Here is a 27356-nt window from a genome sequence, read left to right on the forward strand (position 1 = left end):
AGTGAAACTGTATCTTACCTACCACCTGACCTCTGTAATGCCATCTAGTCCCATCAGAGGACTTGATTCATTTTTCTTTGCTTTATAGGTGAATGTGGAAAGTACCAAACCCTGCTTTTAGCTGATGTCACGTGCATGGCAAGAGTAGCTGAGAATTACAGTTGTGGAAGAGTTTTTCTAAGTGTCAGCTCAAAGGGGTGTTGACACAAATGAGGTAGTAGGAAAGTTAATGTTGAAATCAAAGCAGCTGATATTTTTGTGTATCTATTTGCATATTTTAAGTATCTTGTTGACCAGTAATTGAGGTTCATCCAGAACATAAGGCAATGAATTTTAAGTCCTGCATATTTTCTCTGTGATTTAGTGATTAGCCTAAGTCCTAGTCTTTCTATGAGCTCTCCACCAGAGAACTTCTCCAAAGCACACCCTGGTATGGCTGATTAGCATGGTTGTTAGTATGTCCCAGTACATCCCCGTGTTCAGTTCTGCAATTGTTCACCTCTTGTAATGAAAAATAAATCATTTTTGCTTCTCACCCAAACATACTGTTTTATGAGTGGGTAACACTACCTTAAATAGCCGTTGTCAACTAATAGATTAATGCTGATCTGCTTTTCTCCAGTGTTTAATAAACGCTGAGCAGATTTGGATAAGTCAGCAAGCAAATCTCAAAAGTGACTGGAGTAAGGAGTATATGTTGAATGATCATATTGTTTGATTTTGCTTTTAATGAAGTTATGTTATTTTAGGGAAAATTTATGTTCCGTAGAAACTGGGAAAGATTCTAATTAATTGAATAGAATGGTCTTTGGAGCTGTAAATGTGTCTGTCTTATGCAGGTGCCATAAACATTAGGAATTTTCTTGATTTGCTTAGGCATGAGTATACCAATAGCTGAAGTGAGCTTGAGTTCAGCCTTAGGGCCCCAGCTACCAGCTATTTGTCCTGCTGCTCTTTGAGCTGTGGTGGATATTCTGGCCAAACATAAAAAAGACTCTACTGAATTTTAGGAAATTAAAAGCTTTATTTAAAAAAAAAAAAAAAAAAAGTTGACATTAAAGCTTTACCTCCTTTCATGCCTTTCTCTACCCAGGGTATTACAGGAATGTGTTGCTGCAGGCCCCATTTTCAGGACAGGCAGAAGCAGAATTCTCCATTTCTCCCATTGGCTCCTTGCAGTGTTGCCCACGCTGTGGCTGCTCTGTTGAGCCCTTTACGTAACCTCCCACCCTGGGCAGAACTGGCCAGGCTTTCAGGTGTCTCCTTGCAATTCCCCCTGTTCTCATGCACACACAGCAGCTTGCAGTGGATGGCCCTCTCCATCACTCCAAGAAAAACACACCTCCACAGGAATTCTGTAGAGTGCAAGCACGAGTTTTATGTCAAATGGATTCAGTGTGGACAGGATTAAGCATGTAAAAACAAAACACTGCATGGTTGTAGAGTGGCAAAAAGCAGCCAAGAAGGGCTTAGCACTTATTATAGGGAGTCTGAAAGGTGCCTGTTATTACTCTTGATGTTTGGTTTTTGTGATTCAGCTCTTCAGCTTGCATTAAGATTGTGAAAAAAGGAAAAAGACACTTGACCTTGACCTCAAGAGCACAGCTTGACCCCAGTGTTACTTCTTTTCTTGTTCTCATAATACTTTCCTTATATTTAAGGAAAGTTTTAACACCCAAACCACCTGACCCCACAGCAGAAGGAAGCTTAGCCTAGTGAGTGCCACACAAAATTTTTATTCTTTTGAAGGGAAAAAAATGCCTCCTGGTAGGCAGCCAGCAAGTGCAGGTGGAATTTGCCTTCACTTGATTATAATCAGCTTTGTTCCTTTGTTGATGTCACCTCAGCTATATGTTGTTGCCACCTTCTTATCCAACCACTTTCTGTCATAAAGCTCAGCAGGGAAAATAAACTGAGGCCAAAACAACATATGGAAGTGTCTTGGCAAGATTTGGCTGTTCATTTGAAGTGTTTTTCTTTTTTCTGTGGGTAGGAGATGAAGTCAGAGCCATGTTGTTTCATATATAAGGATCATTATTTTTAGACCAGTGGCAGTTCTTAGCCTCTGCATGTAATCTGCTCAGACAGAGCCACGCGAGGCAGCAGGGCTTGCATGAACTGTCTGTGGGGCTCAGTCACTGATGTTGAATACAACTTGAGCTTTGGAGGTGTGAATGCTCAAAGCACTGAATTGTGTGGTTCATTTATGTCAAGGTCTTTTAGGCATGGCAGATTTGTGATAAAAGCTTTTCATAAAACCAGTTGTTAGTCTGCTGGTGTTTGATGTCGACCGGGAGAGATCCAGGCCTGTCCTGCTGCCTGTGGCCAAAGTGCCCCTGAGTTGGAGAGAGTGCATGTACATTGCAGCCATGAATCTCTGCATGTTCCCAGTAGCCAGGGACGGTGCATGCAGAGGAAATCTTGGCACATTGAAAGGTTATCAGGGCCCATTCTGAAAAACACCAGCTGAACCACGTGCGTTTGGTACTGCCAGTGGGAAGGTTTGCCTGGGGTGTCATCCCTCAGCTATTCATAGCAAACTCAAAGCTTCTTACAGAGAAACCTCTTACCAGTCACTTTCCACAAATGGTGCCTGTACCTAAAGGTACTTAGTGAAAATCCTTGAGAGGTATTTAATGCAAAAGCAGTTAGTTTCCCTGGTGTTTTTCAGAAGCCCTCACACACCACTAGCAGGGAGAAGTGCAGTGCAGCTACAGCACAGCTCTTGGGCCAGTTACTCATTTTGTCTGAACCAGGCTCTGCCACCCCAAGGGCTTGCCAAGATGTGTGACATGGGGGGGCTCGACAACCTGATTGCCAACACTGCCTACCTCCAGGCAAGGAAGAGTGGAGAAGGAGACACCAAGGAAATGCAAAAGAGGCGTAAGAGCCTCTCATTGCCCAAGATTGAGGACTGCAAAGAGCATAGAGAGTCCGTTGCTGGTGATTATGACAGCATCTGTGAGCAGCAGCCCATTGGCAAGAAATTCTTCAGAGACTTCTTAGAGACAGTGCCAGAATATTTGATAGCTAGGGACTTCCTGGATGAGGTGTCAAACTGGGAGTTGGCAGAGGACAATCTCAAGAGCAGTAGCATGGAGAATATTGTTACCAATTTTCTTAAGGAAGGCGCCAAAAACTATCTGTCTTTCATGAGCTCTGACTTGGTCAGCAAATGCAAAGCAGCTACTGCAAAAGACTATGAGAACATCGTGCAGCTGGCCAAGGAGGAAACCAAAGTCTTCTTTAAAGACAAGCCTTTCCAGGACTTCCAGAACAGCCCCTTCTATGACAAATTCATCCAATGGAAAGTGTTTGAGAAGCAACCAGTCACTGATAAATACTTCTCTGAGTTCCGAGTGCTGGGCAAAGGTGGCTTTGGAGAGGTAAGAGTTTTTAAGGATGTGAGTCATCTCTCCCCTTTCAAGACTAGCAGGTGGGTTTGCAAAGAGCAGTGGATTAAGCCACTCTATGAAGATTTGTAAAATGTGCCCCTTCAGATTGCCCCTTTTCCAGAAATCAGGCTGGGTTATTTATATTGTGATAGAGGCACTTGTTAGTAAAAAGCTACTTTAAGATTTTTATATTCTGTATCTATGCTAGTTAAAAAAGCAGGCTTCTTTACAAAAACTTGCATGAATGTTCATGTAATGAACTAAGTCTGCTCCTTGACATCATCTTAGCCTGTGTTATCTCACACGCTCCCAGATAAGTCCTAGCTGCAGTTTAGGGAAAAGCACACATCAGGATCTGTTCCCAAACTACAGTATGGAAGTTTTTTGAGAGTCAAGAGAGTTTAACTCTACAGATGCAATCTGTATATGCTGCTTATTCTCATGGTTACATATTTTTGTTCTTGTTCCTTTTATTTGCTAATACATGCCTACTAGTGGCATCCTCAAGAACTTTGCCTCAGGGCCACGATAAACTACTGGTCCAGAACAGAACTGATTGTGCGCTTGTTTTTTCTTGTTTTCTATGCTAATATATTCTTCATAGAAGTTAGCATCAGCAGCTACTGATGGGCATCAGTGATTCCCCAGTTCCTGCCTGTCACTACCCTTAATATTCCACTCTCTGTGTAAAATTCCTTCATTACCTTTCCACGTGCATCTTCTCTAGGTTTGTGCCATCCAGGTCAAAAATACTGGCAAGATGTATGCCTGCAAGAAACTGGATAAAAAAAGGTTGAAAAAGAAAAGTGGAGAGAAGATGGCACTGCTGGAGAAAGAGATCCTGGAGAAGGTCAACAGCCCTTTCATAGTCACACTAGCTTATGCCTATGAGACCAAAACCCATCTGTGTCTTGTTATGAGCCTCATGAATGGAGGGGATCTGAAGTATCACATCTACAATGTGGGAGAAAGGGGTTTGGAAATGAAAAGGATCATCTTTTACTCAGCTCAGATCACCTGTGGGATTCTGCATCTCCATTCCATCAAAATTGTGTACCGGGATATGAAACCAGAGAATGTCCTCCTGGATGATAATGGGAATTGCAGACTGTCTGATCTTGGATTGGCAGTGCAAGTCAAAGAAGGAAAGAGCATCACCCAGAGGGTGAGTACAGATTCTTAAAACATTGGCAGTGTGAAGTGCAGCCATTCTATTTCTAATGCCTTATGAGACCAAGACTTAATTCCCTGGAACTGATTCTATGCTGAAGACCAAATGTAGTAATTTCATTCTGAGAGACAGGTCCTAAGAAGATTTGGTTTATTAACTCTTTAGCTGCTGCATGTGGTAAAATAATTTCTTTTGCACAGAAACAGTAGAATCTATTTGACCTTTTTCTCTTAAGTTCTTGAACCAATGACTTTAGAGAGGCAGATGCTTTGTGCCTTATGGAATACTGCATAGTCAGGGCTTTAATCAATTGTTTAATGAGCAGCAGTCAAAGATCTGGCTCCTCTGTATTCTGCTTTTGCTTCTAGGAGAATATAATTTCTTACACATTACTCTTAAGTGATGCTACTGATTTTATTGCAGGTGTGTGTGGCGCTGCATGATAAGTTATTTCCAGCCTTCCTTCCCCCCACAAATTAATTCCTGAAACAGTTAGCAGACTTGACAGTTTGTAAATGTCCGTGCATGTCTACATGTGTAGGAAGAAAAACATGGATGACCAAATAGATTTTGTGGGAATTAGATTGTGCAGCACTTCAGCTGTGTCTCTGGTCATCCCAAACTAACCTGGGTATGTAATAATGTCAGGAGATTTACACAAGGAATATGTATTCAGATAGCTTAATTGTGAAAAAGACATATTTCTCTCAAGGTATCTGGAGCTTAAAGATGTGTATAATGAGAGAATGTGTTTGAAATACACAAGGAAAATTAAGAAATGGAAGCCACGTTATAAACTGGTCTATGTTAAACTCCCCAAGTTCACATTAGAAATTCAGTAGAAGAGAGGACCCACCGATGGCCTTCTACATCATGTTTGGGCACACATCTTTTGATGTTGTTAAATTCAGTAATTTTGAAGGATCTTTTCTTTCCCTGGCAATTGAAGAAGTTTGTACTATGAGTGGTTTCAGTTCTGGTCAAAAGAAAATGTAGAAATTGCTGTATGTATAAATAGTAAATAATTTTAAAATTAAACGGCATGGTGTTTTGGATACAAAAATACAGCTTCTGTGGAAGCTAAGGCAGGTTTTTCAGTAGAGCTTATGTGAAATGAGAATGTTGTTTTGTTTGTAGAGATGGCATTTGCATCAGCGAACCCAAAGGTATAAACGTGATTGGGCTTTGCAAGAGGCATGCAGTTACTGGGATCAGAACAAATTGTTTTGTCAAAGGGCAATTTTTCATACTTGTAAATACCTGGGGTTTGGCAGAAGGAAAAAACCTCAAAATTAAAGAGTGTATTTAGCAATATGTAACCACTTCTGTTGGTATTAGGGTAGAATCTCAAAGCAATATTGGACAAGGTGGTGGTTCCTCCTTCTATGACAGCCATCAAATTGTAGTGCCTTTTCTTTTGTTGTTTTTAGAAGTTTTTATATGGTTGCTTTTATTAGAGCAAAAACTGCAATTAATAATGTGCTACATGATTAATGTTTTGTAGGGAATTTCAGTTAAAGGCAGTTTTATTCATACATTATATTGAAATAGGAGAAGGAAGAAGATTTTTTGTGTGTATGTGTGCATCATAACTGTAAATGAGTTAAATTAATAATTCCCTTTTTTTTTGCATTTTGCTGTATGAGAGATGGATATTATTATTATTTATACTCATGTCATACACAGGAAGACCAAAGAACACATTTACAAAACTTACATTAAGCTTCACCATGTACTCCTGTAATAAAAGAAAAATGGTACTGTTAAATTAATTTTTGTTTACTAATTGTAGTTACATTCTGAATTAAAATTATCTGAAAAATTACATCATAACATGCTGTTTGAGTATGACTGCCAAATTGTTATCACTTAACCAAACCTATACATATCACCTTTTCATTTTTCACCCAAAGAATGTATGGCTCCAAGACATGTTTACCAAATGAAATTTAATCAGTTGCACCGTTTTGTGGACACAGTTTTGTAAGGGCATTTTTATAAACCTAAGCAGAATATATATTCCTTCCAGGCCAAATCTGTATTGTACTGATATCTAAGTGCCTAATATCATAAAGCTGTTTCTAGATTTTGGATGATGGCTTGAACTGACAATTTAAAGTTTACAATTTTCAGTCACTAATTAAGGGATATTGCTACTGATCTATAGTATATAATATATGGATTTATCTGTGCATTCATTTCATTAAAGATTGCAAAAAATACACTATTTTGATGAATTCTGAAAGTTTTCTGCACTCTCATAGCTGTATAAACCGTTAAAGATTAAATTTGTTCTGCTTTCAAAGCAGAAAAAAATCCTGTCTTGTCATGTATGAATAAATGCACATCACCCATACATCAGCTGGAGGATCCATTAATCCCTTTTGTAAATCTTATTAGGTGATTATGTTATCACATGGCACAAGTAATAAGCTTGTTAATGAGTTCCTGTTTTAGACATTTTCCAAGTTTTCATTGAGGGTTTCTACAAAATTATAATGTTTATGTACTGTTCATCAGCCAAAAAAGTGTTCTTTGTGGGTAGAAAGGTTTTTTGAATTTTAGATGGATAACTTCAACATGGTCTTAATAAAAAATAAAGTGTGTTTATGCTTCAGAAAAGCATTGTGCAACTGATGATTCAGTACTTATGTAATTGAAGAAGTAGCCTTGATATCCTTTAAGTACTGCTGTTACATACATTCCTTTTGAAGGCACCTGTGTGCTCCATACCAATTGGTCATAACTATTAAAAATAAAAATACCTTGCTTTCAGAAACAGTGCTCCTTACAAATATCTTGAAAGAGTTGGATACCTAGCCTTAGTTTCCTCCCTCTCTTTTCAATTGCTAAAGCAGCAAGGAGAAACATCCAGCTTTCTGTGTGAATGTGCTTCAAACTTATACTGTAGTTGTAAGTAATTGATACAGTAATAATTTAATTTTACTAAGTTGCTGATTTGACTTTGTGAAGTGCCAGTTGCCCCTAGAAAGAAGAAATCACAGGAAAAAAATTAAAATACACAAGTTTGAATAATAACAGTCTTGAAAATAAAAGTAGAAAACATTTTAAAGCTACTTGCAATGTAATTTTCCTTCATTAAACATACATGGATTATAAGGGATCCTCTCATGATAGCTACATGCACCTGTGCAATCTACCAGGAAATGTGGCTGTGCACATTTAGTCAGGCAGAGCTCTTACTGACATTGCTGGAAACAGAAACAAACTCCAGTGGTAATAAAACTATTCAGGACTTTAAATGTCATTATGACTTCCTATAAATGTGCCTGTTGCATCTGATCTGATGTGTTGATCAGATCCTGCAGGAACTAGTTTGTATCTTAAAATTATGGCTTTTTAAATATTGTTATTTTCTCTGTCTTACATAATTGAAAGAGACAACAAGGAGAAACTGAGAGCCTGCAAAGATGGCTTTTACACAGGCAAAGAGTTCTGTCTGTTATGTTCTAGATTGATTCTAGCACTAGGGCTTTTTTGCATATGAAATGAGGAGCTTCCATCCCCAGTTAATTCCATTTTTCCAGAAGTTAGTGTGTATTTGCTGTTTATTTAGGGAAGAATTTTCTGCCCTTACTGGGTATGGCTTTTGTGAAAAGCAACTGTTGCATGTAAATTGTGAAGAACTTTTGTGCAGATGCATGTGCGAGCCAGAGAGCTTAAATATTGACATAATAACTGTGAAAAATAACATAAACATATTTTTGTAGTATTTATAAAAGTGCATTCATATCTTCAGAGGTTTCGGGCTTCTTCGCAGTTTTCCTGTGCTATGTTTTATAAATTTGAAGGACATCATAATATTTTTATAGGAAAAACTTGTTTTGGTTAAAATCTTACTCAAAATGTCCTTTTGCCCTCCTGTATGTTTGTTTATTATAAGATTCTATTTCTTAGGAAAACACAAGGAAATCTATTTAGATGTTCCTGAAACTAACAGTTTAATTTCCAGGCAGCTGAAAAGCAGGAGGAGGATTTAGACTTGTGAAATAAAAAATAACTCAGCAAGCTATTCTACAGTTGACCTTTGTTCAATATCACATGGCATTCTTATTGGATAAGATTCTGTAAAAATTTCTTCTTCCTTTGCTCTTTGAAAAATGACAGCTCTTCATTTGCTCAGAATTAGAGGAACTTGCAGCTGTTTTTCTTATACATTTTGAAGTGTGACATGTAAAATTGATGATGTTTTTAACAGCAGAACTCTGTTCTTAAAAATGTTGATAATCACAGTTCTTATGAGGTGTGTTGTCATGCCAGGTGTTTCAGATTTTTTTAATCCCTGAAATGTACTTGACAGAACTCAGCCTTACCCACAGAGTCTGTGGGTCCAGTTGGGATCCACGCAGGGTCCTGAGGGAGCAGGCAGAAGTGCTCACCAAGTCACTTCCCATCATGACTTCCCCAGCAGTCCCAGAGAACCAAGGAAGTCCCAGATGGCTGGATTTAGCAAATGTGATGCCCATCCACACAAAGGGCTGAAGGAGCATCCAGGAAACTACCAGCCTGTCAGACTGACCTTGTACCAGAGAAGATCCTGGAGTAAATCATCCTGAGTGTGGGCATGCAGCACATACAGGACAACCAGGGGATCACACCCAGCCAGTGTAGGTTTAGGAAAGGCAGGTCCTGCTTGAGCAGCCTCATCTCCTGCCATGACAGGGTGACCTGCTCTGTGGATGAGGAGGTGGCTGTGGATGTGTCTGTCTGGACTGTAGTAAAGCCTGTGTCACTGTTTGCTCCAGCATCTCCTGGAGAGCGTGGCTGCTCCTGGCTTGCACAGGTGCTCTCTTTGCTGGGTGAAAATGGGCTGGGTGGCCAGACCCAGAGACAGGTGGGGAATGGAATTACGTCCAGCTGGCACCTGGTCACTGGTGGGGCTCCCCAGAGCTCAGTCCTGGCACCAGCCCTGCTTTATGTCTTCACTGATGATCTGGACAAGGAGAGCAAGTGCACTGTCAGGAGTTCGCAGACAGCACCAAGTTGGGTGGGAATGTGGATCTGCTGGAGGGCAGGAAGGCTCTGCAGGGGGATCTGGACAGGCTGGGGTGATGGGCTGATGGCACTTCCACAAGGTTCAGTGAGGCAAAGCAGCAGGTCCTGCACCTGGGTCACAGCAACCCCCTGCAGACTACAGGCTTGGGGAAGAGTGGCTGGAAAGCTGCCCGGTGGGGAGAGAGGGGTGTTGGTGAACAGCTGGCTAAACATGAGCCAGGGTATGCCCAGGTGGGCAGTGGTCAGTGACATCCTGGCCTGTGGCCAGCAGGACCGGGCAGTGACTGTTCCCTGTGCTCGGCACTGGTGAGGCTGCACCTTGAATCCTGTATTCAGTTTTGGGCTTCTCACTACCAGAAAGACACTGAGGTGCTGGAGTGTGTCCAGAGAGAGGCAGTGGAGCTGGCAAGGGTCTGGAGCACGAATCTGGTGAGGAGCAGCTGAGGGAACTGCAGAGAGGAGGCTCAGGGGGACCTCACTGTTTTTTACAACTCCCTGATGGGAGGTTGTAGCAAAGTGGGGATTGGCCAAGTGTTTTGTTTGTCCTAAATGCTCCATCCTATAATGTCTGACTGCTTCCGTCTGTGAATGCCTTCTCATGTCTTCTGATGACACATCACTGAGGCGGGAGTGTAAGCAGGTTCTCTCTCCAGTCGGGATCTAAAGCAAAGCTTTACGTGAGACCCTGCAAGAAGAAAGTGGGGAGCTGCTCTAGAATCCAAAGTTAGGATTCGTGCCTAGTTACTGGATTGTCCTTTGTCAAGCCCTTTGACTTCCATACAGCATGAATCTAAGCTGAAACCATGTTGTACCTGTGTCTATTTCTCTTCCCAAGGAGGAGCACACAGGGAGCAGTCCCTCCTGCACAGAATGGCTTTCTCTTTTGTTGTGCACCTTCCTTCATTTCAGTGATTACTGATGACCAAACTTAAAAGATTAAAAACCAATGCTGGATTTTTTTACTATTCCAGTTAGTGACTTTCAACCCAGGGCCATTTTTTCTTTTTTTTTTCTAATATAGCAAAAATCAGGTTTGTACCTTTTGTGTTTTTGCCTGTGGGGGCTTTTTTTAAAGCACACAACTTTCCCTATGAAAATTATCTTCTTATGTGAAAATCAAAAAAAGTTTGATCTTGAATCTTACATAAGCATGTGGGATTCATATGCTTATGTAAGATTCAAGATCAAACATGGGATTGGAGCTCCTAAGCTCCAATGCTGTCTTTCTCATTGTCTTCTCCTGCTACTCTGAAGAGTTCTCCTTGTGTTCTCTTGAATCAGTAGCCCAACAATTCATGATGGGCCATCCCACCAAAAGATCCCTCCTTCTACTAAGCATTAACAATCTGCATAAGGATCTTTATTCTGTGTCACTTTTCCGAGTGCCTTTTGCCCTATTTAGATTTAATTTTATCTTCTTTAAAAAAAAATAGTTGCCTATTAATTGGGTCAGCTAGTTTCTTGTTATTGTGTGAACATGTGGTGAGAAACTGGAGGAACTGCAATTCTGCGTAACTCATTTAAATTACGCTCTGTTCCTCCTCACAGTGACTTGGGAGAAGAATGAACGTGGTGAAGTGAGTGACAGAGGCAGATCAGTGTGAATCTAGGGCCTGTTAGCTTGTGTGCAGGGAAGAGATTTCTGTGGTCTGTTCCTGCATTCCTGCAGGGTCTATTAAGGCCATTGCTGAAGGAGTGGAGGAACAGCTGGACAAGAGAACAAAGCCGGCAGTGGCACCCCTTGGAGGAAGGAAGGACCGAGCCCCAGGAAACAGCTGATAGAGCTAAACTCAGCTTGTTTTTTTTCCTCTGTTCAACAGTTCTTGTGCCATGGCAAACAAAAGATAGACATTCTGATTTGCTTTACTGTTTGGTTTGTTATATCAATTGAGTTTGTTTTGCAGAGATCTGTGGGAAAAGGTAGCAAGATCTAAATCCTAAATCCCATTTCTCCCCATTTGCCTGTTTCTGTGCTGCTGAAAGCTCCAGAGTTGTGTCTTTGCTGCCTGCACCTGCTGGAAGCTGGCACAGGGCACTGTGGAAGGGGCTGTCCCCTGTCAGAGGGGCGTGTGAGCTGCTGCACTGCGGGCCTGGTTCTGCTCCGAGCTCTGCTGTGCCAGGTGCCCCTGCACTGCACTGGGGTCTGAGTGCACTTAGTGCTTCTCAGCATCACATCTTGAATTACTAAAAGATTATAATTATGTGACCTTTGAAAAATTTATGCAGGATCGCATTTCACAAAAGAAACATTTGTATACTTTCAGATGAGTCATTTCTACTATGCCCTGTCAAATCACTCTCAAAGCAATAATTCCACTCAACGGAACTTCTTTGCTAATGTAGCCAAGGGCAGCATTTGCTCATTACATTTTAGAGGATTACTGAAAAATTGTCTGGGTTGTTCTCAAGGTAGTGAAATAAAGGGAAAGTAGATCTGTGAACCTTTTTCAAAAGCAAATCAATTAAAATTTAATTGACTTAAATTTATTGACTCTTTTTATAATTCAGGCAGCATATGCAAGTAAACTGTCCTGCTTATCACAAAAGGCAATATTAGATGGAGTGCAAGCAAAAAATAGCTAGTGTTGTATTGACTAGGCTTTTAAAAGTTCTGTGTCTCTACAATGGCATAAGAATTCTGTCTTCAGTAAAAAGTTGGGATAACAGTCTTTGTCTTTGTGATATTTTTATTAGATGTTTCCAGGTCAGTGAAGGTGTAATATCATGTGTTTGAGTCTCTGTAAGATCACTTGATTAGTTAACACATATATTCAAATGGTTCCTTGTGTTACTAGGAAGAGAATAATGTGCTTGGTCTCAGTCAAAACCCAGTGAATATCCTAATAGCGTAGAGTTGACAATAAAGGAATTAACTTTGAGTATGGGTTTTTAATTTCCTCTGTTTCCATTAAAAGAGTGAAATTTGTCCACATAAAGTAAGATCTAGTAAGAAAAAGTGGGTTTTGTTTAATATACAGCTTCTGAATTCAGTTATCAATTGTACAGAATGAAAACATCTGCAAAATTATACAAACCTACTGACTTTTTGTATGATAGACATACCAGTATCCCATACTTGGAGAGATCCGTTCTGAGGCATGGCCAGATAATTCTAACTGAATTAAATACTCAATACCAGCCTGTGGGAAATAGACCCCTTCAAAAAATAATGCATTTATCTTTTGTGGTAGCTTTTAATTTCTTTGCTTTCTGTTCTTTTTTTTTTTTCATTTTTGCAGTAGAATATAGTTTACAGTATACTTATTTACTCCACACCTGCCAAGAGTAATTCACTTTCATTCACTTTTGCTTCTGGAATCAGTGGATAAGTTTTCCACCTAATATATTATTTTTATTGCTCAGATTTCACTGCTAGTGAGAGTTGTACAGTTTAATAACTCCCTTCACAAAACTTCTGTTTTACCTCCTCAGATAAACCTCTCCTGAGGTCACAGAGGCTGCCTTTCCTGTTGCCCTGGGATCTCTGTTCCTGGAAAGATGATCTGATTTTTACATCTTGTTCTCCATAATGATTAGTGTAAGGATGTTAGGTATTACCTTCCCTCTAATGCTGCCTACTCTCCAAAGATAGAAATAAATCTTCATTTGAAGGATCTATGTTCTTCCAGGTGCTGAATAATTCCTTTTTTGTGTTCTCTAATACAGCAAATGCTAAAGGCTTTAGCATCTTTCTTCGCAAATCGTTTTGCCAAAACTACATATGTAGAGAAATAGGTGGAAATGACTAAAATTTAAGCTCTTTTCTTCCTCTCTTCAAAGTCCTGTTTTGTTAAGAATAGAGTTTTATGTATTTCTCCTTCCTTATTGTTTTTCTTCCCCCTTAAAAATCCCTGTTCACTTGTGAAATGTGTTTGCTTCTGCTATAAAATTGTCACGTTTTAGTGTTTTTTAAAAATCTCAAATCTTATAAGATCTGGTTTGGATTCCTGCTTCTTAGCCCATTCCTTCATTGTGAATAGAAGGACAGCTTCAGGGTTGGGAGAGTGTTGGTTTTAGATTCGAGTTTGGATGATATTCTATGAAAAAACCAGCTCATTAAATTCTGAATTGAAATGGTTTGGCATATCAGAGGAATGATATGTTTCTAGACTTCCTCAGATGGAGCTGGATCAGCCCAGTAACAGCTCAAGATTCCAGAGCTACTAATTTAGAGTGTGGAAGTTTAGCTCTTGTTTACATTTAAGCTCACCCATCACTTTAGCCTGAAGGGAGGCTGTTGTTGGTCCATTCTGTTTTCTGTTAAGTTGTGGTTGTGCTGTCTTTGTGGTCTGTGGTGATGGCCTTGCTTTCTCTGTTCTTGAGAAACACAAGCACCATGTCAAAGCAGGGTGTTCTTCCAGATGGTGTGTCCTGCTGGAGGCTGTGTTGAAAATGCCCATGGAACAGACTGAACTTACTTGGCAATTACTTCTTTTGAAAAAAACAGCTGTGGAAGAGAAAATGCAAGTGGAAGGAAAGAGTCTGAAAGGAGCTGCCTTGAGACACATCTGTGACAGTAGATTTCTGACTTTTCCATGTCAGATGTATCCAGGTTCTGAGTGATGATGCTAAGTTGCAGCAAAGTAATCTCTTATCAAAATGACCATATTGTGCTGTCAGGGCACATTTTGATAATAACATAACTCAATAGTTCTTCAAGGCATTAGTGCCCCAGCTTCATCTCAGTAAAAATAAGAATGTTTATTGCTTCCCAGAAGGAGAAAAAAAAAGCAAAGAAAAAAGAGTTCCAGAAACCTATTTAGAGCTGTGTTTACTAATCCACAGTGAGCTCTGTGTGCAAGCATTTGTATCAAAATTTCTCTACTACTTTCAACCTCTCCGCTCCCTTCTAGGTTTTCTGAGGCCAGATGGATCTGGGGTCTGTGGTCTGTGTTTGAGCATTTGTCCCCTTCTCTGAACAGAGCAGCAATCATACCTAAAAATGTAGTACTGTCAGGGTATCTCTCAATATTTTGGTTAGAGAAACCCATTGTAAGCAGTGCAAATTGCCTGTGGGATGATGCCAGCAGCTGCAGCGCCTGTGCTGCTCCTCTGTACTTCTGTGGCTTTAGTGAGAGAGGCAAATGTTCACTTTTAACCTTTCCTTTTGCTTTCAACCTGACTGATACTTTTGTTCTTCTCATCTCATTTCTGCTTTTCAGTCATATGGAGGATTTTGCTCTATATCCTTAAAAGCAAAACAAAACCCCAAACTACAAGGAGAGAAAATAAAGTGGATTTAATTTTCTGTCTCTTAGGCTTATGTTTTAATTGATGCTAAGATATTCCCTTTTGCACACATTGTTTACAGTAGAGACATTATATGTCATAATGTGTATTGACACAAGCTGAAGTTTATGGGGAGACCTGACTTGGAAGTACTGTGCCTAAATTTGCAAAAATCAGAGGGGTTATCCAACCCCATAAAATAAAATTCATCTGTTGAGCTGTACTTTTTATAAATACAATTTGTCCAAATGAGGTTAGCTTTACCTTTTTCTAACTGTTTTGCTTTGGAGTGAATCTCTGTCACTGATTGTATTCTGATAGCAGTAATAATGACCATCTTGAGTAAGCTTTAGTGGGAATTTGCATAGACACAGTTATTTATTTTAAATTGTTATACTGGTAATACATCAGTCCCAGTATTTAAAAACTATATGAGAGGTTCAAGCAAATTCTGGCGTGGTTATCACTGTTAGCTGCATCTGGTAAATACATCATATAGAGCATGAGACACAGCATTAAATGTGAGTTCAGCTGAGGAAATGCTGTGATTGATGTTGTGATTGAAATCCCACATCCTCAGTCATGTAACAGTGCAGCAGAGAGCAGAGAGAGCTGATCCCCCCCACTTCCCTGCCAGGTGAATCAGCTCCCTGGGGCCAGAGGCAGCAGGAGCTATTTCAGTCCCTGCAGTCTGTCCCCCAAGGGAAGGTGGCAGGGCCGGCTGGGAAGAAAGCAGGCACCTGTCCCTCTCAAAGAGTGGCCATTTCTTCTCTCAGAGAAGGGGCCATTTGTGCTATGAATAGTCTTTATTCAGGCATCTTTTTTTAGTTGGGAAGTATGAACTTGTTCCTTCACTTAAATGTGTGTAATTTATTAATTATAATTTCCATACGTTTACTCTTAGAGTGGTTTTTAAGAGTTTTCCTTGGCCCTTGGTGGTAGAACATTTATCCAGAAACCAAGAGGGAGGAAGCTGAGAACTTCCTCATTGCAGCTCAGCTACTGGCTTGATGAGAATTTTCTCACTGGCAGCAGAGCCCTGTGTTGGACCAATTACATAACCATTGCACAGAGTGGCAATCAGTGACTGTTTTGCCTGGGTTTTGTATTTATTAAAATCTTATCAAGTTGATTGCTACTTGTGTTTACACAACAAAACTAAGAATATCTTCAATGAAAAAAAATAAAATGGAGGAAGAAAGCAAGCATGAATTTGAAATTAAACCATTTTTAGGTAGAAATTGCATTGACATTTCAACTTTGAAAAGCATCTTTAAGACAGTTATCTTATGTGCCAAGGTGTTTAAAGAGAGATATGGTCCATGTCCTAAAAAAGTTATACCTTACCAATTCTAGATTAAAAAAAAGGTCAGGGTTTCTAGATACAAAATATATCAGTAGAATTACTAATATTTCGGAGGAATTATAGACTAGTCTGTTTAACTGTATGCATTTCACTCCTGACATTGTAAAGTGAATCTGTTTGTGTGTTTGCCATAGGCTGGGACAAATGGCTACATGGCTCCTGAAATCCTGAAGGAAGAGGACTACAGCTATCCCGTGGACTGGTTTGCTATGGGCTGCACTATTTATGAGATGGTTGCTGGGAGAACACCATTCAAGGATTTCAAAGAAAAGGTCAATAAGGATGAGGTTAGAAGAAGAACTCTGGAAGATGAGGTGAAATTTGAACATGCCAGCTTTACAGAGGAAGCGAAGGATATTTGCAAGCTGTTTTTGGCGAAGAAGAAAGAGGAGCGTTTGGGAAGCAGGTATGCCTTCTCAATCTCAGTGCAAGGGAAATTAAAGCTGCAAACAATCTAGTTATTTCACTCATTGCACAAAATAGCTTAGAACTTCACTTTCTACAGAGTAATGAATTTTCCTTTTCAGTTCTAGGAAGAAAGAGGTGGAAAGTATTGAAGATAATATGGAAAAAAGGAATATTGTTGCAATAGTGTGATCATCTATCCTCACTCCAAATGACTCATAGAAGTTGCCTTCTTGTTATTTTCTGTGTTAGACTCTATATAGTTTTGGGAGAAAGGGTCAAAAGAGTTTTTCTTATGCATTCTTTCCTAAAGATAAAAGGATATTCCAGTGGGCACCTGCATCCCTGCTAGTGCAGACTGAATGCAGATATTAGGCTGTAGTGCTTACTGGAATGATGTGGGCAGAAATCCAGATCTGCAATGTGGATTCTCTTCCCTGCAGATATCTAATTTGCAAGGCTGCATCATTGGCTTCTAACTGAAGAGACCTTAACCCCTCTGTTTTGCTCAAGTGCTTTTAAAAAATGTTGTAGAAGTTCTGGTCATCCTGACTCATCCCAGGGAGAAAAAGAATATTTGGCACAAATTCCTATAAAGCAAAACATTTCTGGGCACTTCCGAGGTGGCTTTGGGTTGATGAATACTAGTGGATTTGTCTATGACTTAGCAGTTTGAAGGAACCGTTCAATAAGAAGAGAATTGCAAAGCTAAACCTTGTAACATTTAACTTGTAATAGCTCTGATCCCTCTGATATGTGCTTGTGTGTGTGTAAAAATAATTTAGTGCATTTCTATTTAGACAGATTGCAGATCTACATTTGCAATATAGACAAATTAAAGAAATATAATAAAAATGTGAAAAATTAATAGGAAACCAATAATATCTATCTTTAGAATATACCATGATTTGAATAATCTGTAAATAGAGATGTATGTATCAGGTGCTTTTCCAGTCTAAAGGTGGAATAGACAAAGTATCTCACTGAGAAAGCAGACATAGTCTTCTGAATTTATATTTCATAGCAACGTGAAACAGTTTTTCAAAATGTTAGGCAAACATTTCTCTAAAAGAATTAAATCTAATGAAAGATAATAGATCATTAATACACATATTCCTAATATTCTGTTGCTAAATGAGGACAGCTACTCTTGTGCCCCATGAATTTTCCCAGCAACTGTGCAAGGCAGCAGAAAAAAGTTATTTTCAGCATATGGAGTATGTTTAATACAAAATCTATATTGTTTTAGTATGTTTTAAAAGCTTACTTTAAAAGTAAATTTAACACAAAAACATTCAGATCACTCTAACTTAAAGTCAGCATACTTTGCAGACATTTGGTCTTACAGCACTTTGTGAAGTAAACAAATTTCAGAGTAGGGGAAAATGAAACTTAGAAATTGTGAGTGACTTTGGTTGAGTTCATTCAACAAGTCTAAAACAAAACCAATTACAGACTATTGACTTACTGCAACCACATTGCCTTTTCCAGAGGAATAATTTACAGTCTTTCTGTCTGCTTTTTGTTCCATAACTTCTCAGCAAAATGAGAAATGCACACAGAAGGGTTAATGCACATAGTATCTTTAATTTTCTGCTGTTTAAGATACCCTTCCTCTGATGTGCCATACTTGGAGAAGGCGAAGTAAATAGGATGTATACCCTGGGCATGATACAGAATAAAAGCATGCATGAACCTCTTAAACAGAGTGATACTATTCAGGACAGCTGTGTGTTATGTAAAGATTAGCACTGTAATTCTCCTAAGGACAACAAGAGCTTGGGTTATCCACAGCACTGCCTGTTGCATAAGTTAAAGCTGCTCAAAGACAGCTTTATTTTGTACACCTGACCTTTTAAAACACTCTGCTCTTCTACTGAAGATGTGATTTCACTAGCTAACTCAGGAAAGATGTAACCCCTTTCCTCCACTCAAACTTTTTGAGATTAATATCTCAAATCCTGAACCTGTAAAGTGATTTTAATTTTTTTTTAAATTGAAGAATACAAAATTGACCAAGTTCATTTGCTCTTCCTATTAAAGTTATGTAAAAATGCAGTTCACAGAGGATGAGCTCAAGTTCCTCTCCAGCTGGTTGGAAGATGTCTCAGTTCCAGTAGATGGCATTCATGTAGCTTTACATTTTTTAACTTTTTATGGTTTCAGGACAAGGAACACTGCAGCAATCCATTTTGCAGCCTCCACCAGTTTCTAGTGCTTTTTGGTTTATGTTACAGAAAGGAAAAGCAAAATAAAGGGAGGCTTTTGTGAGTGCCTCTGCCCAGTCACCTCTCCTGGCTTACCAGTGTCCCAGGACACCAGTTAATTTGAACAGCAGTTGAAATGCATGTCAGGCTAACAGTGAATATAAATAAATAATTTCAGGCTTCTCAAGTACTTGGTTATCACTGGCTAGGTAAGGCAGGAGATGATTTTGCAAGCCTATGGATATGCAGAAATCAAGATCCTTAATCTGTACATTCATAATTTTGTTCATATGGTGCGTTGGGGTTGAAAACATAATATTTCTCATTCCCAGGATGCCTGGATGGCAGCATCTACCATTCTTCAAGTTGTGGCATCCTGCTTATTCATGGTGGTGTACAGTGGGTAGTGGCTGGTGGTGGCTTGCTCAGAAGAACTGAGCAGCAGAGGTGCAAAGGAACAATTTTCTAGCAAAGGGCTGAAAAGAACAGCTGGTGGTTTCATCTCTGCTGTGCCCAGGGAGCACCAAGGCAGGCCAGAAGCACAGCAGACAGCATGAGGAACAGGCAGTGGTGCCAAGGTGGATGAGCTGTTCTGCATGCATGGAAATTAAGATTTTAAAATATAAAGATTTTTCCATAATCACACAAATCTACTGCTTCTGTATGGTGCTTCTGCACATTTGTAAAGATAAAAACACTTGCAAAAGGTTTGCATTACATTTTATTCATAGAACATTGTCTAGAAATACAAGAGGTCTTGCACTTTGCTAAATTTGATTTTGTAAGGAGGTTGGAAAAGAAAAAAGCTGTGTTAGAAACTATCATTTTCTGAGCCCAAAACGCAGACAAATTTGATTTTCCTATATTACTGTTTTCAAGAGCAGTGCATCCATAAATATGTTAAACAAAGAATGCATAGGTGGGAAAAGACAGGGCTCCTCTCTGCTCCTCCTTTCTCTAGAACTCCAAATTCAGACTTTGCATGCCTTGACACTATAGGCACGGTTCAGAAGCTGTGGTCTTTGGTCATGTTTCAGCAAGCACACGTTTGAGGCTCAGATGATTTTTATCACCAGAAAATATCCTACAAGTCTCTCTACAGGTCTGCAGTGAAACAATTCACTAGTTCTTTTATAGCTGAAGTTCTCCCTGAGGTCTGCAGTTGTTTTTTTGTAAGATTTATTTAACTTAAGCATTTACAATTATTTAGTCCTTTCTTGTTTTTATTATTGGATTTTAACTATATTAATAAAGGATTATGTTTGTGACAGTGGCACACATACTTTTGTTAATGTCATCATCTGTGAATCTCTTGCCTAAAAAAATCTTTCTTAATTTATAAGAGTAGTTACTTTGAATGAATTGTCACTGTAAGTGGGATTGTTTATTTGAGTGACATAACTGAGTTTTAGGATATAAATGTGTAGATGCTTTGAATTAAGATAAAATGAGAATTGTCATTTGTCACCAGCTTCCTATTCAGACTATTGCTGCTCAGAGTCAGTCTGTAGATGTATTAACCCAATATACCCCATTCTAGAGTTTAATACATATTCTTACCCTCTAGTACAGATACTCTTATCCCATAGATACAGAGCCAGTCATTGAACTTCCCTTGTGGAATAGCAGATCCAATACTCCCCCTCCCCTCCCTGCTGTAGGTTCAGTTCTGGTGGAAGTGTAGCTTTGGGTGGGGTGTCCCAGATGCAGCCCTGCAACTCCTCCCCGGGCTGATCTACCCTGAGTGGTGCAGTAATGGCATCAGAATGTTTTTAGCTGCTTGGCTTATGTTGTACAATGCAGCATTCCTTGGTTAGGAAAAAAGGAATTGTGTTGCATGACATATATATATATATATATATATATATATATATATATATATATATATCTAAAGTACTGTCATGTACAAAACACAGATACCCCTGTTCTCTCTGAGAGCAAAACACACTGATGGACAAACTTTTGCTTTATTGCAGGAATGAAGACGATGACCCAAGAAAACACAGCTTCTTCAAAACGATAAATTTCCACAGGTTAGAGGCGAACCTTGTTGACCCTCCATTTGTGCCAGATCCATCAGTTGTCTATGCCAAAGATGTTGCAGACATTGCTGACTTCTCTGAAATACGAGGAATTGAGTTTGATGACAAAGACAAGAAGTTCTTCAAAAAGTTTGCGACAGGTGCTGTCCCCATACCCTGGCAGGAGGAAATCATCGAGACGGGACTGTTTGACGAACTGAACGACCCCAACAGAGTCGTTTCTGGAGGTTATGCAAATGGAGGAGAAGCTAAGTCAGGAGTTTGTTTGTTGTTGTAATTATATCATTACCAAAAAGAGTAGAAGCCACCTCAGAACTTTCCATATTCTGACTCTGTTTCAGAAACTCAGTACACCTGTTTGAGAAGAGCCAGCCAGTGTAATGTGACATTGACAGGCTATGTAGGACCACCAGCTGAATAGACTGTATTATTTTCCTTTGCTCTAAGAAAGGAGATATTTATGTGTTATTGGATATGAATCAAATGAAGAACCATATTTCTCCAAGAAGCTTAGAATAGAAATTCGGAAATACAGAAAGCAGTGATAGAGTGAAGAGGCAAAAGCTTTTGAAAATGACTGTTACTGCTTTGAATACAATGATTCATTGGTTTTCTTTCTTTTTTCTTGTTATTTCTACTAACATTTCCTCTTTATTCCACAGTTTTCAGGAAGGATTTTTTAATTTTCAGGTAATCTCGGACAGTGGAGCTCATATACCCTGTCAAACTTGGGATCTTACTGGCTAGCCAGTCTGTCTGTTAAATTCTGTCAGGTTTTGGGTGGTTTATTGTAATGTGTTCAAATTGTCATAAGATATAAAGAAAGCTCTACATATCACTTGGAAATAAGAACAACGGGATCAAACTCTTTGCAAAAGTGATTTTAATGGAGTGAAGATAAGATGGCACCAATTTAATGGAATAAAGCATTTATTTATTATTATTAAGTGTATTCTTATAAGTGATAATACTATATGCAAAGAAAATATATTTACAAGTAAATACACCTTTTTTTGGCAATTTTAAACTTTTATCAAATTTCCTGATTTCTTTTTTCTGTATTTTGGTGATAAATTAAGCTACATATAGAGCAAAGCAATTTGTAATTTATTTTTACAATACATTTATTTCAGTGTAATGTAGATTTTAATTCAAGTTACAAAATGCATTATACTGTTAAGTGATGTAATGGTGAAAAAGTGATGTATGCAAGTTGAAACTATCTTCAAATGTTTATTGATTCTCATGCAAATTTTGAAGTGTTTTTATTTTTCAATTTTATGACAACCTAAATTGAATTACTTGGGAATATTGCTATGAATACTTGCTACTGGTGAAGTGTATTACTCATGAGATGCCTCCTGCTGATTTTCTGTGATAAGAAAATAGGCAGTTGTTCTTTGCACAACTTTAAAACTGACCCTGCACATGCTGGTCACTGTCATCTATCCAACCATAATTTCCATTGACTAAAGTGGAAGTGGAAGCTACTTCATTCCTTGGAGTCCTGGAGGCTGCAAATGCCCCATTTTCTGTTTTTCATACAGCAAGCTTCCTACTGAACTCAAGGACTTCTTTTGGCTAGACACTGGTATTGACTCACGTGTCTGTTTCAGAGGAGGAAACCTGTATATACAATGTCTTCTGTACTCAGGTCTGTCATGTGGAGCACAGAGCATTGGTGTTTATTTATAACCTAACAGCACATCCCAAACTCTTAAGTTTTAAATACTGTAACTGTTTTAGTCACAGCTAAGTAATACTTTGTGTTATTCTGAATAGAAAAAGAGTTGCTCTTTTTTCCTTTTAAATTTGCTTTTCCGGTGCTTTATATACTTAATATTGAAGTGAAAAATCAAGAACAGTTTTACTTAGGATTAGTGGGTAATTCTGTTCATGAATTATGAGTACAAAATTGTCTGCCTTTTGAATGGAGACTTTCTGTCAAATAATTTAAAACAATATAAGGTGAATTCTGGTTTTTTAATTGAGAAGGATGATCCTGAAAGATGGTGAAAAGCAGAGGAGGTTGAGAGAAGGGTGATGTCGTCCTGGCATGGATTTACAAGAGTGCTTCCACTATTGACATCCATTGATTTTATTTCTCATTGCTCCCACCTGTAGAAAGCTCTTACAGTGGTGGTAAATATACTAGAGTAGTATATTTAAGAAGCCAAGACAGAAAACTTTGTTATTACATGCATTTTAAAAAGCCCACAAAACACAAAGCGACACAAAACCCACAACCACCACCTGATTACAGCTAGGAGAGACATGTTAGTGCCAGTGGCATCAAACCTTTGTCCTGAATTGATATACCTCAAATCCATAGAAAAGCTGTTTCAAAAGTCCTCCAGAACCATAAAGCAGAACCATCCTGTGAAATGGCCATAGGTTTTCCAGTGCATACCTGAGTTTTAAGTTGCCATTTGGAAAGAGGTTATGTACAGACAGAACCAGAATTTAATGTCTTGTTAGAATCACAAATTCCCAGTGATAGTGGGTGCTGCAAGGCTGCATTTTTCAAAATGTGTTGCAATACTGAGATCTGTGAATTCAGGACACCATGTGGGCATAACATTGGGTTATTTAGTTTTAGAAATGTTGTGGTGTCACTAATCCTAGCAGGATGTGCATCAGTGAGATCCATAATGTTAAGTGTTTCATGAATCATTCAGATTAACACATCAGAAGTCTGATAATGCACAGTTTGGCACAGTGTATGACAGAGAAGAATGTGTTAGTTTGAAATATTCATTTTAATTTTCTAAATTCACTTTTCACAACATGGACAACTTCTTTTTGCACCTTGGAAAGGAGGCAGGGCAATTATTTCTGTATTCCCATTAGCACTTTCAGTGAGTATTTTAAAAATTATTTTCACTTTTTTTTAAAGAATCTGTGAAATACTTTGTTCTTTTCTTCTTCCTGATACTGTAAAGTTCCTTGTTAAACTTTCAGGAGCAAAGTTCTTTTAACAGCCTGCTTCACCTTGACAAAAAGCCAGCAATCCCAAAAGATTTACATGTTCAATGAATTGTCTTACTGCAACCAAAGATGCTACTTGTGTGAGTAAATTTAAATGAATATGCAAGTGTTGCAAGAGCAGGGCCCAAGTCAAAAGTAGTGACCTGGTCACTGGATGTTTATGATAGAAAATGAGGGATGACTGGGGGAGGAAAATAGCCATGTGGTTGTGGATTACTTGAGTTGTTGTGGCAAAAGGAAATTATGTAATTTGAAACTGCATTTTTTTTCTAGCTGTCTCCCTTTTTCCTGCTTTGCCAATGTTATGGTGTCCCACTTGGCTGCCTCATTTTCCAGCAGACAAGATGCATTTGAGTGCTAATATAATCTAAAAAACTAAAAAATTGTGAACTCTATTGCATTAAATGCCATTTGTGACAAGTTACATGGTGCCCTGGCCACTCTGCAGGCATTGTACAAACAGTGTTGTCTTTGCTGCCATGTTTTACTCAGCCCAGCTGCTGGAACTGTTTGGTAACTCTGACTGTAGCAAGCTAAAATGTGAGATTCATAGTGGTTGATGTGTTCTTACAGGAACATCATTTAAAGTTCAACAACACTCCTGCTGCCTCTGAAAGGTATAAGATAAAGACCTTTCCCTTGTATCTCAAGTCCAGATTTTCTTTGATGCTACCTCTGTTCTCCTTACCATTACTCCCCTCATTTCACTGAGCACAGAGACAAAATGATGCTTGTTATTAATATTAACCTAATGAAATCATCATTCAAAGAGATTATTTCTCAGTGGCACTGAGTACCTTCAGTTGTTTCATCACATAGGCTCATTTAGTCAAAAACACCTTGTGCTGCAGCAAGTAGTTCACTTTTATATTCCAGTATGAAATAGATTTAGTAATAGGAACCTGTGTGCAAATTCCTGGCACATCTTCAAAGTGGCATCTTTATTAGGGAAGGCAGCTTTACATAAAGCTAAGAGCATCATTACAAATATAATACTTGAGAGAGTTATTTCCTCACCTATAAACTAATGCCAATACAGAAGTAAGATGAGATCTGTACTTAGAGCAGATACTGAAATTGTACAGTTGTAGTTATAAAGTGAGGCATGGTTTTATATACTTTTAATATCAGCATTTTTTTAGAAACAGAATGCTTATAATACTGTATTTAAAATATTGTCACTTTTACAGCTTTTAATGATATATCTGTAACATTTTTCTGATCTGAATATCCACATCTATGATGAGGATAAGTAAGTATGCTGACGTTATTTACCTTAAAAAGTATAAATTGCTTATTTAATGTTATGACAATAATTTTTATCTTTTTATCATTAGTTTTTAATACCAAAACATTTAATCTCTTTATGCTGTAATGAATTGTAGAAGTATTTTTATTATATACAATGTTTTTCCCCCCATAATAGGATTTTAAATAAGATCTTAGCAACTGTGTCTCACAGCACTATAGAAGCACTGAAAATCCTTCCAGTTCTGGGACTTCTGCTAAAAACAAAGTGTACATTTTTCCTGTGTGAGACACATCCATTTTGAAACCTGAAGGTGGAAGAAGGTACTGGTGCTTTCCAGTTTGAGAGCTGATGTGTAATGTTTGGGTAAAGGTCCCCTGTGGTCAGGGCAGCTCAGGGAGTGCATTTGGAGCTTTGTGTCTCAGCAGCCTTGGGGAGCTGCATGGGCACAGTGAGGAGTGCAGGGGCAGACACTGCAAACCAGCTCAATTCAGCACTGGACATTTTATGATTCAGCACTGCCTCATTACAGCAAGGAACACTTAATCTAGTATTTAATTTTTAAAAAATAGACAAAAAGAATAATGTTTCTTAGGAAATCATTGCTTGGTATTTCTCTTGAGTTTCACTTATATAACTGTGTGAACCTGAGCAGAGCTAGTATGAAATTCTTACCAGTTAGCACTCTCCCTTAGGGAGTAGAAATCTTTTTGGCACTTCTTGCCTAGAAAAGCAGAAGAGTAAGAGCACAGAGGGTGTCACTGTGTCTCTTGGAATGCAAGTACCTTTATCCATGGAAAAACATGCCTGGTGATGTCTGGAGGTAGCACCCTTCTCCTGAGTTCCTTTCCTTTTATATGGCATAAAAGATGGTCCTTATATTTACCACATTGTAAATATAAGGATCCTCTCCTGTCACCTGCAGAAACTGGCACAATTGTGAATGAAGCCATTTCAGTTTTCAGGGAAACTTACTGTTACTTCTGTATCTTGGACAGGCTAAAGATACCATAAACAACAGCTGTCAGCACCATTTAGCGTTGAACCAAAGTGGTGAGAGGCTTTTGTGGGGAAAAACATGGGGAAAAAAACCCTGTAAGTATTTTCGAAAGGGTTTCTGTATATGTTAGGTCTATTCCTTTCCTTTTGACAATTTTGGGGCAGCTGCAGTGGTTAATTCCTCCCTTTCCTGTTGACCAAGCTCAAGCACAATCTGGTTTAGTAGTTCTTTTATCCTGTTGGTGCTCTTTATCCATGTTTTACAATGTCTGAGCTTTGTTAGTTGGCCAGTTCTTCCAAGTGTTTTGTTTTCTGGTTAATGTACACTGATATGGTGCTATTACAGTGTTTGGTAGAATGACTTACAAAGAAAGAAAATTTTCATTTTTCTTCTGTACACAAGCATTACTTGAAGTTAAACATAACTAATGAATTCTGACATGTGTTTTATCAGTTGCTCTTCACCAAACTTACATGTTGGCCTGTACAATTCATTGAAGTTGTTCTGACAGTTACATTTTACAGAGTGGAAAGATACAGCCAGGCTGAACGACACGCTGTGTACATGTCCTTATGATGGGAGTTCCTCATGATGAATGTTTCCGTGATTCATGTTTTTATAAAGAATGCCAAAGGGATGACTATGGATATATCACTTGTCATAACTTGTAGTTCAGTTAACAATAGTGAAGTAACAGTTTAAAAAAACAGCTATTGTACAGGAATGTTCAGTTACGTTTGCTTTGCAAGACTTCAAGCAAGCATGACATGGGATCTGCTAGACATGTCTCGTGACTTTGGGATGGCTGGGGTAAAAGGGCTACTGCAAGTAAGAGCAGATTTGTGAATCACTCCTCCCTGCAAACATTCCTGCAGCAATACATTCTGTTCCCTCTGCACACCTTCTGGGCACGTTGGAAGCTGTCTTTTAACTCCAGTGCTGCTCTGCAGTGCTCAGTCTGTGCAAATACATCGATGGAACTACAAAGAGGGAAATGATTCCTATCTCTTGGGAGTTCTCAGAGGACACAGAGCAGAGCACAGCACTGTAGTGGTACGAGGGCTTGAGCCTGCTGCTGCCATCACCAGCATGGAAGGCAGAAGTGGTTTGGGAGTATGAAAGTGGGCAGAAGGAAATCAGGTTTCACAGTGCATGGAGTCACTGCAGTCCCATGTTAGGAATGGCTTCTCTAGACTGACAGTAGAGCTATTCCTTGATAAAAATGGATGCTTGGAGTGGAACCAATGAGAGAATGTCTACAACAGGACCAAACAGGAAGGCTATAAAG

General features: G+C 38.9%; 1 protein-coding gene across 1 annotated transcript; it reads left to right on the plus strand.

Annotated features, from left to right (window-relative positions):
- The first annotated feature begins 661 nt into the window (after positions 1 to 661).
- GRK7 (G protein-coupled receptor kinase 7) lies at positions 662 to 22642 on the plus strand. The gene is made up of 4 exons (XM_066556325.1): positions 662 to 3386; positions 4123 to 4560; positions 16312 to 16583; positions 20766 to 22642. Exons 1-4 carry the CDS (start codon positions 2637 to 2639, stop codon positions 21106 to 21108), a joined length of 1803 nt encoding a protein of 600 aa, XP_066412422.1. The 5' UTR covers positions 662 to 2636; the 3' UTR covers positions 21109 to 22642.
- Positions 22643 to 27356: the final 4714 nt, after the last annotated feature.

The sequence above is a fragment of the Molothrus aeneus genome, chromosome 10 (genome assembly GCF_037042795.1).
Source record: "Molothrus aeneus isolate 106 chromosome 10, BPBGC_Maene_1.0, whole genome shotgun sequence".
Classification (NCBI taxonomy): Eukaryota; Metazoa; Chordata; class Aves; order Passeriformes; family Icteridae; genus Molothrus; species Molothrus aeneus.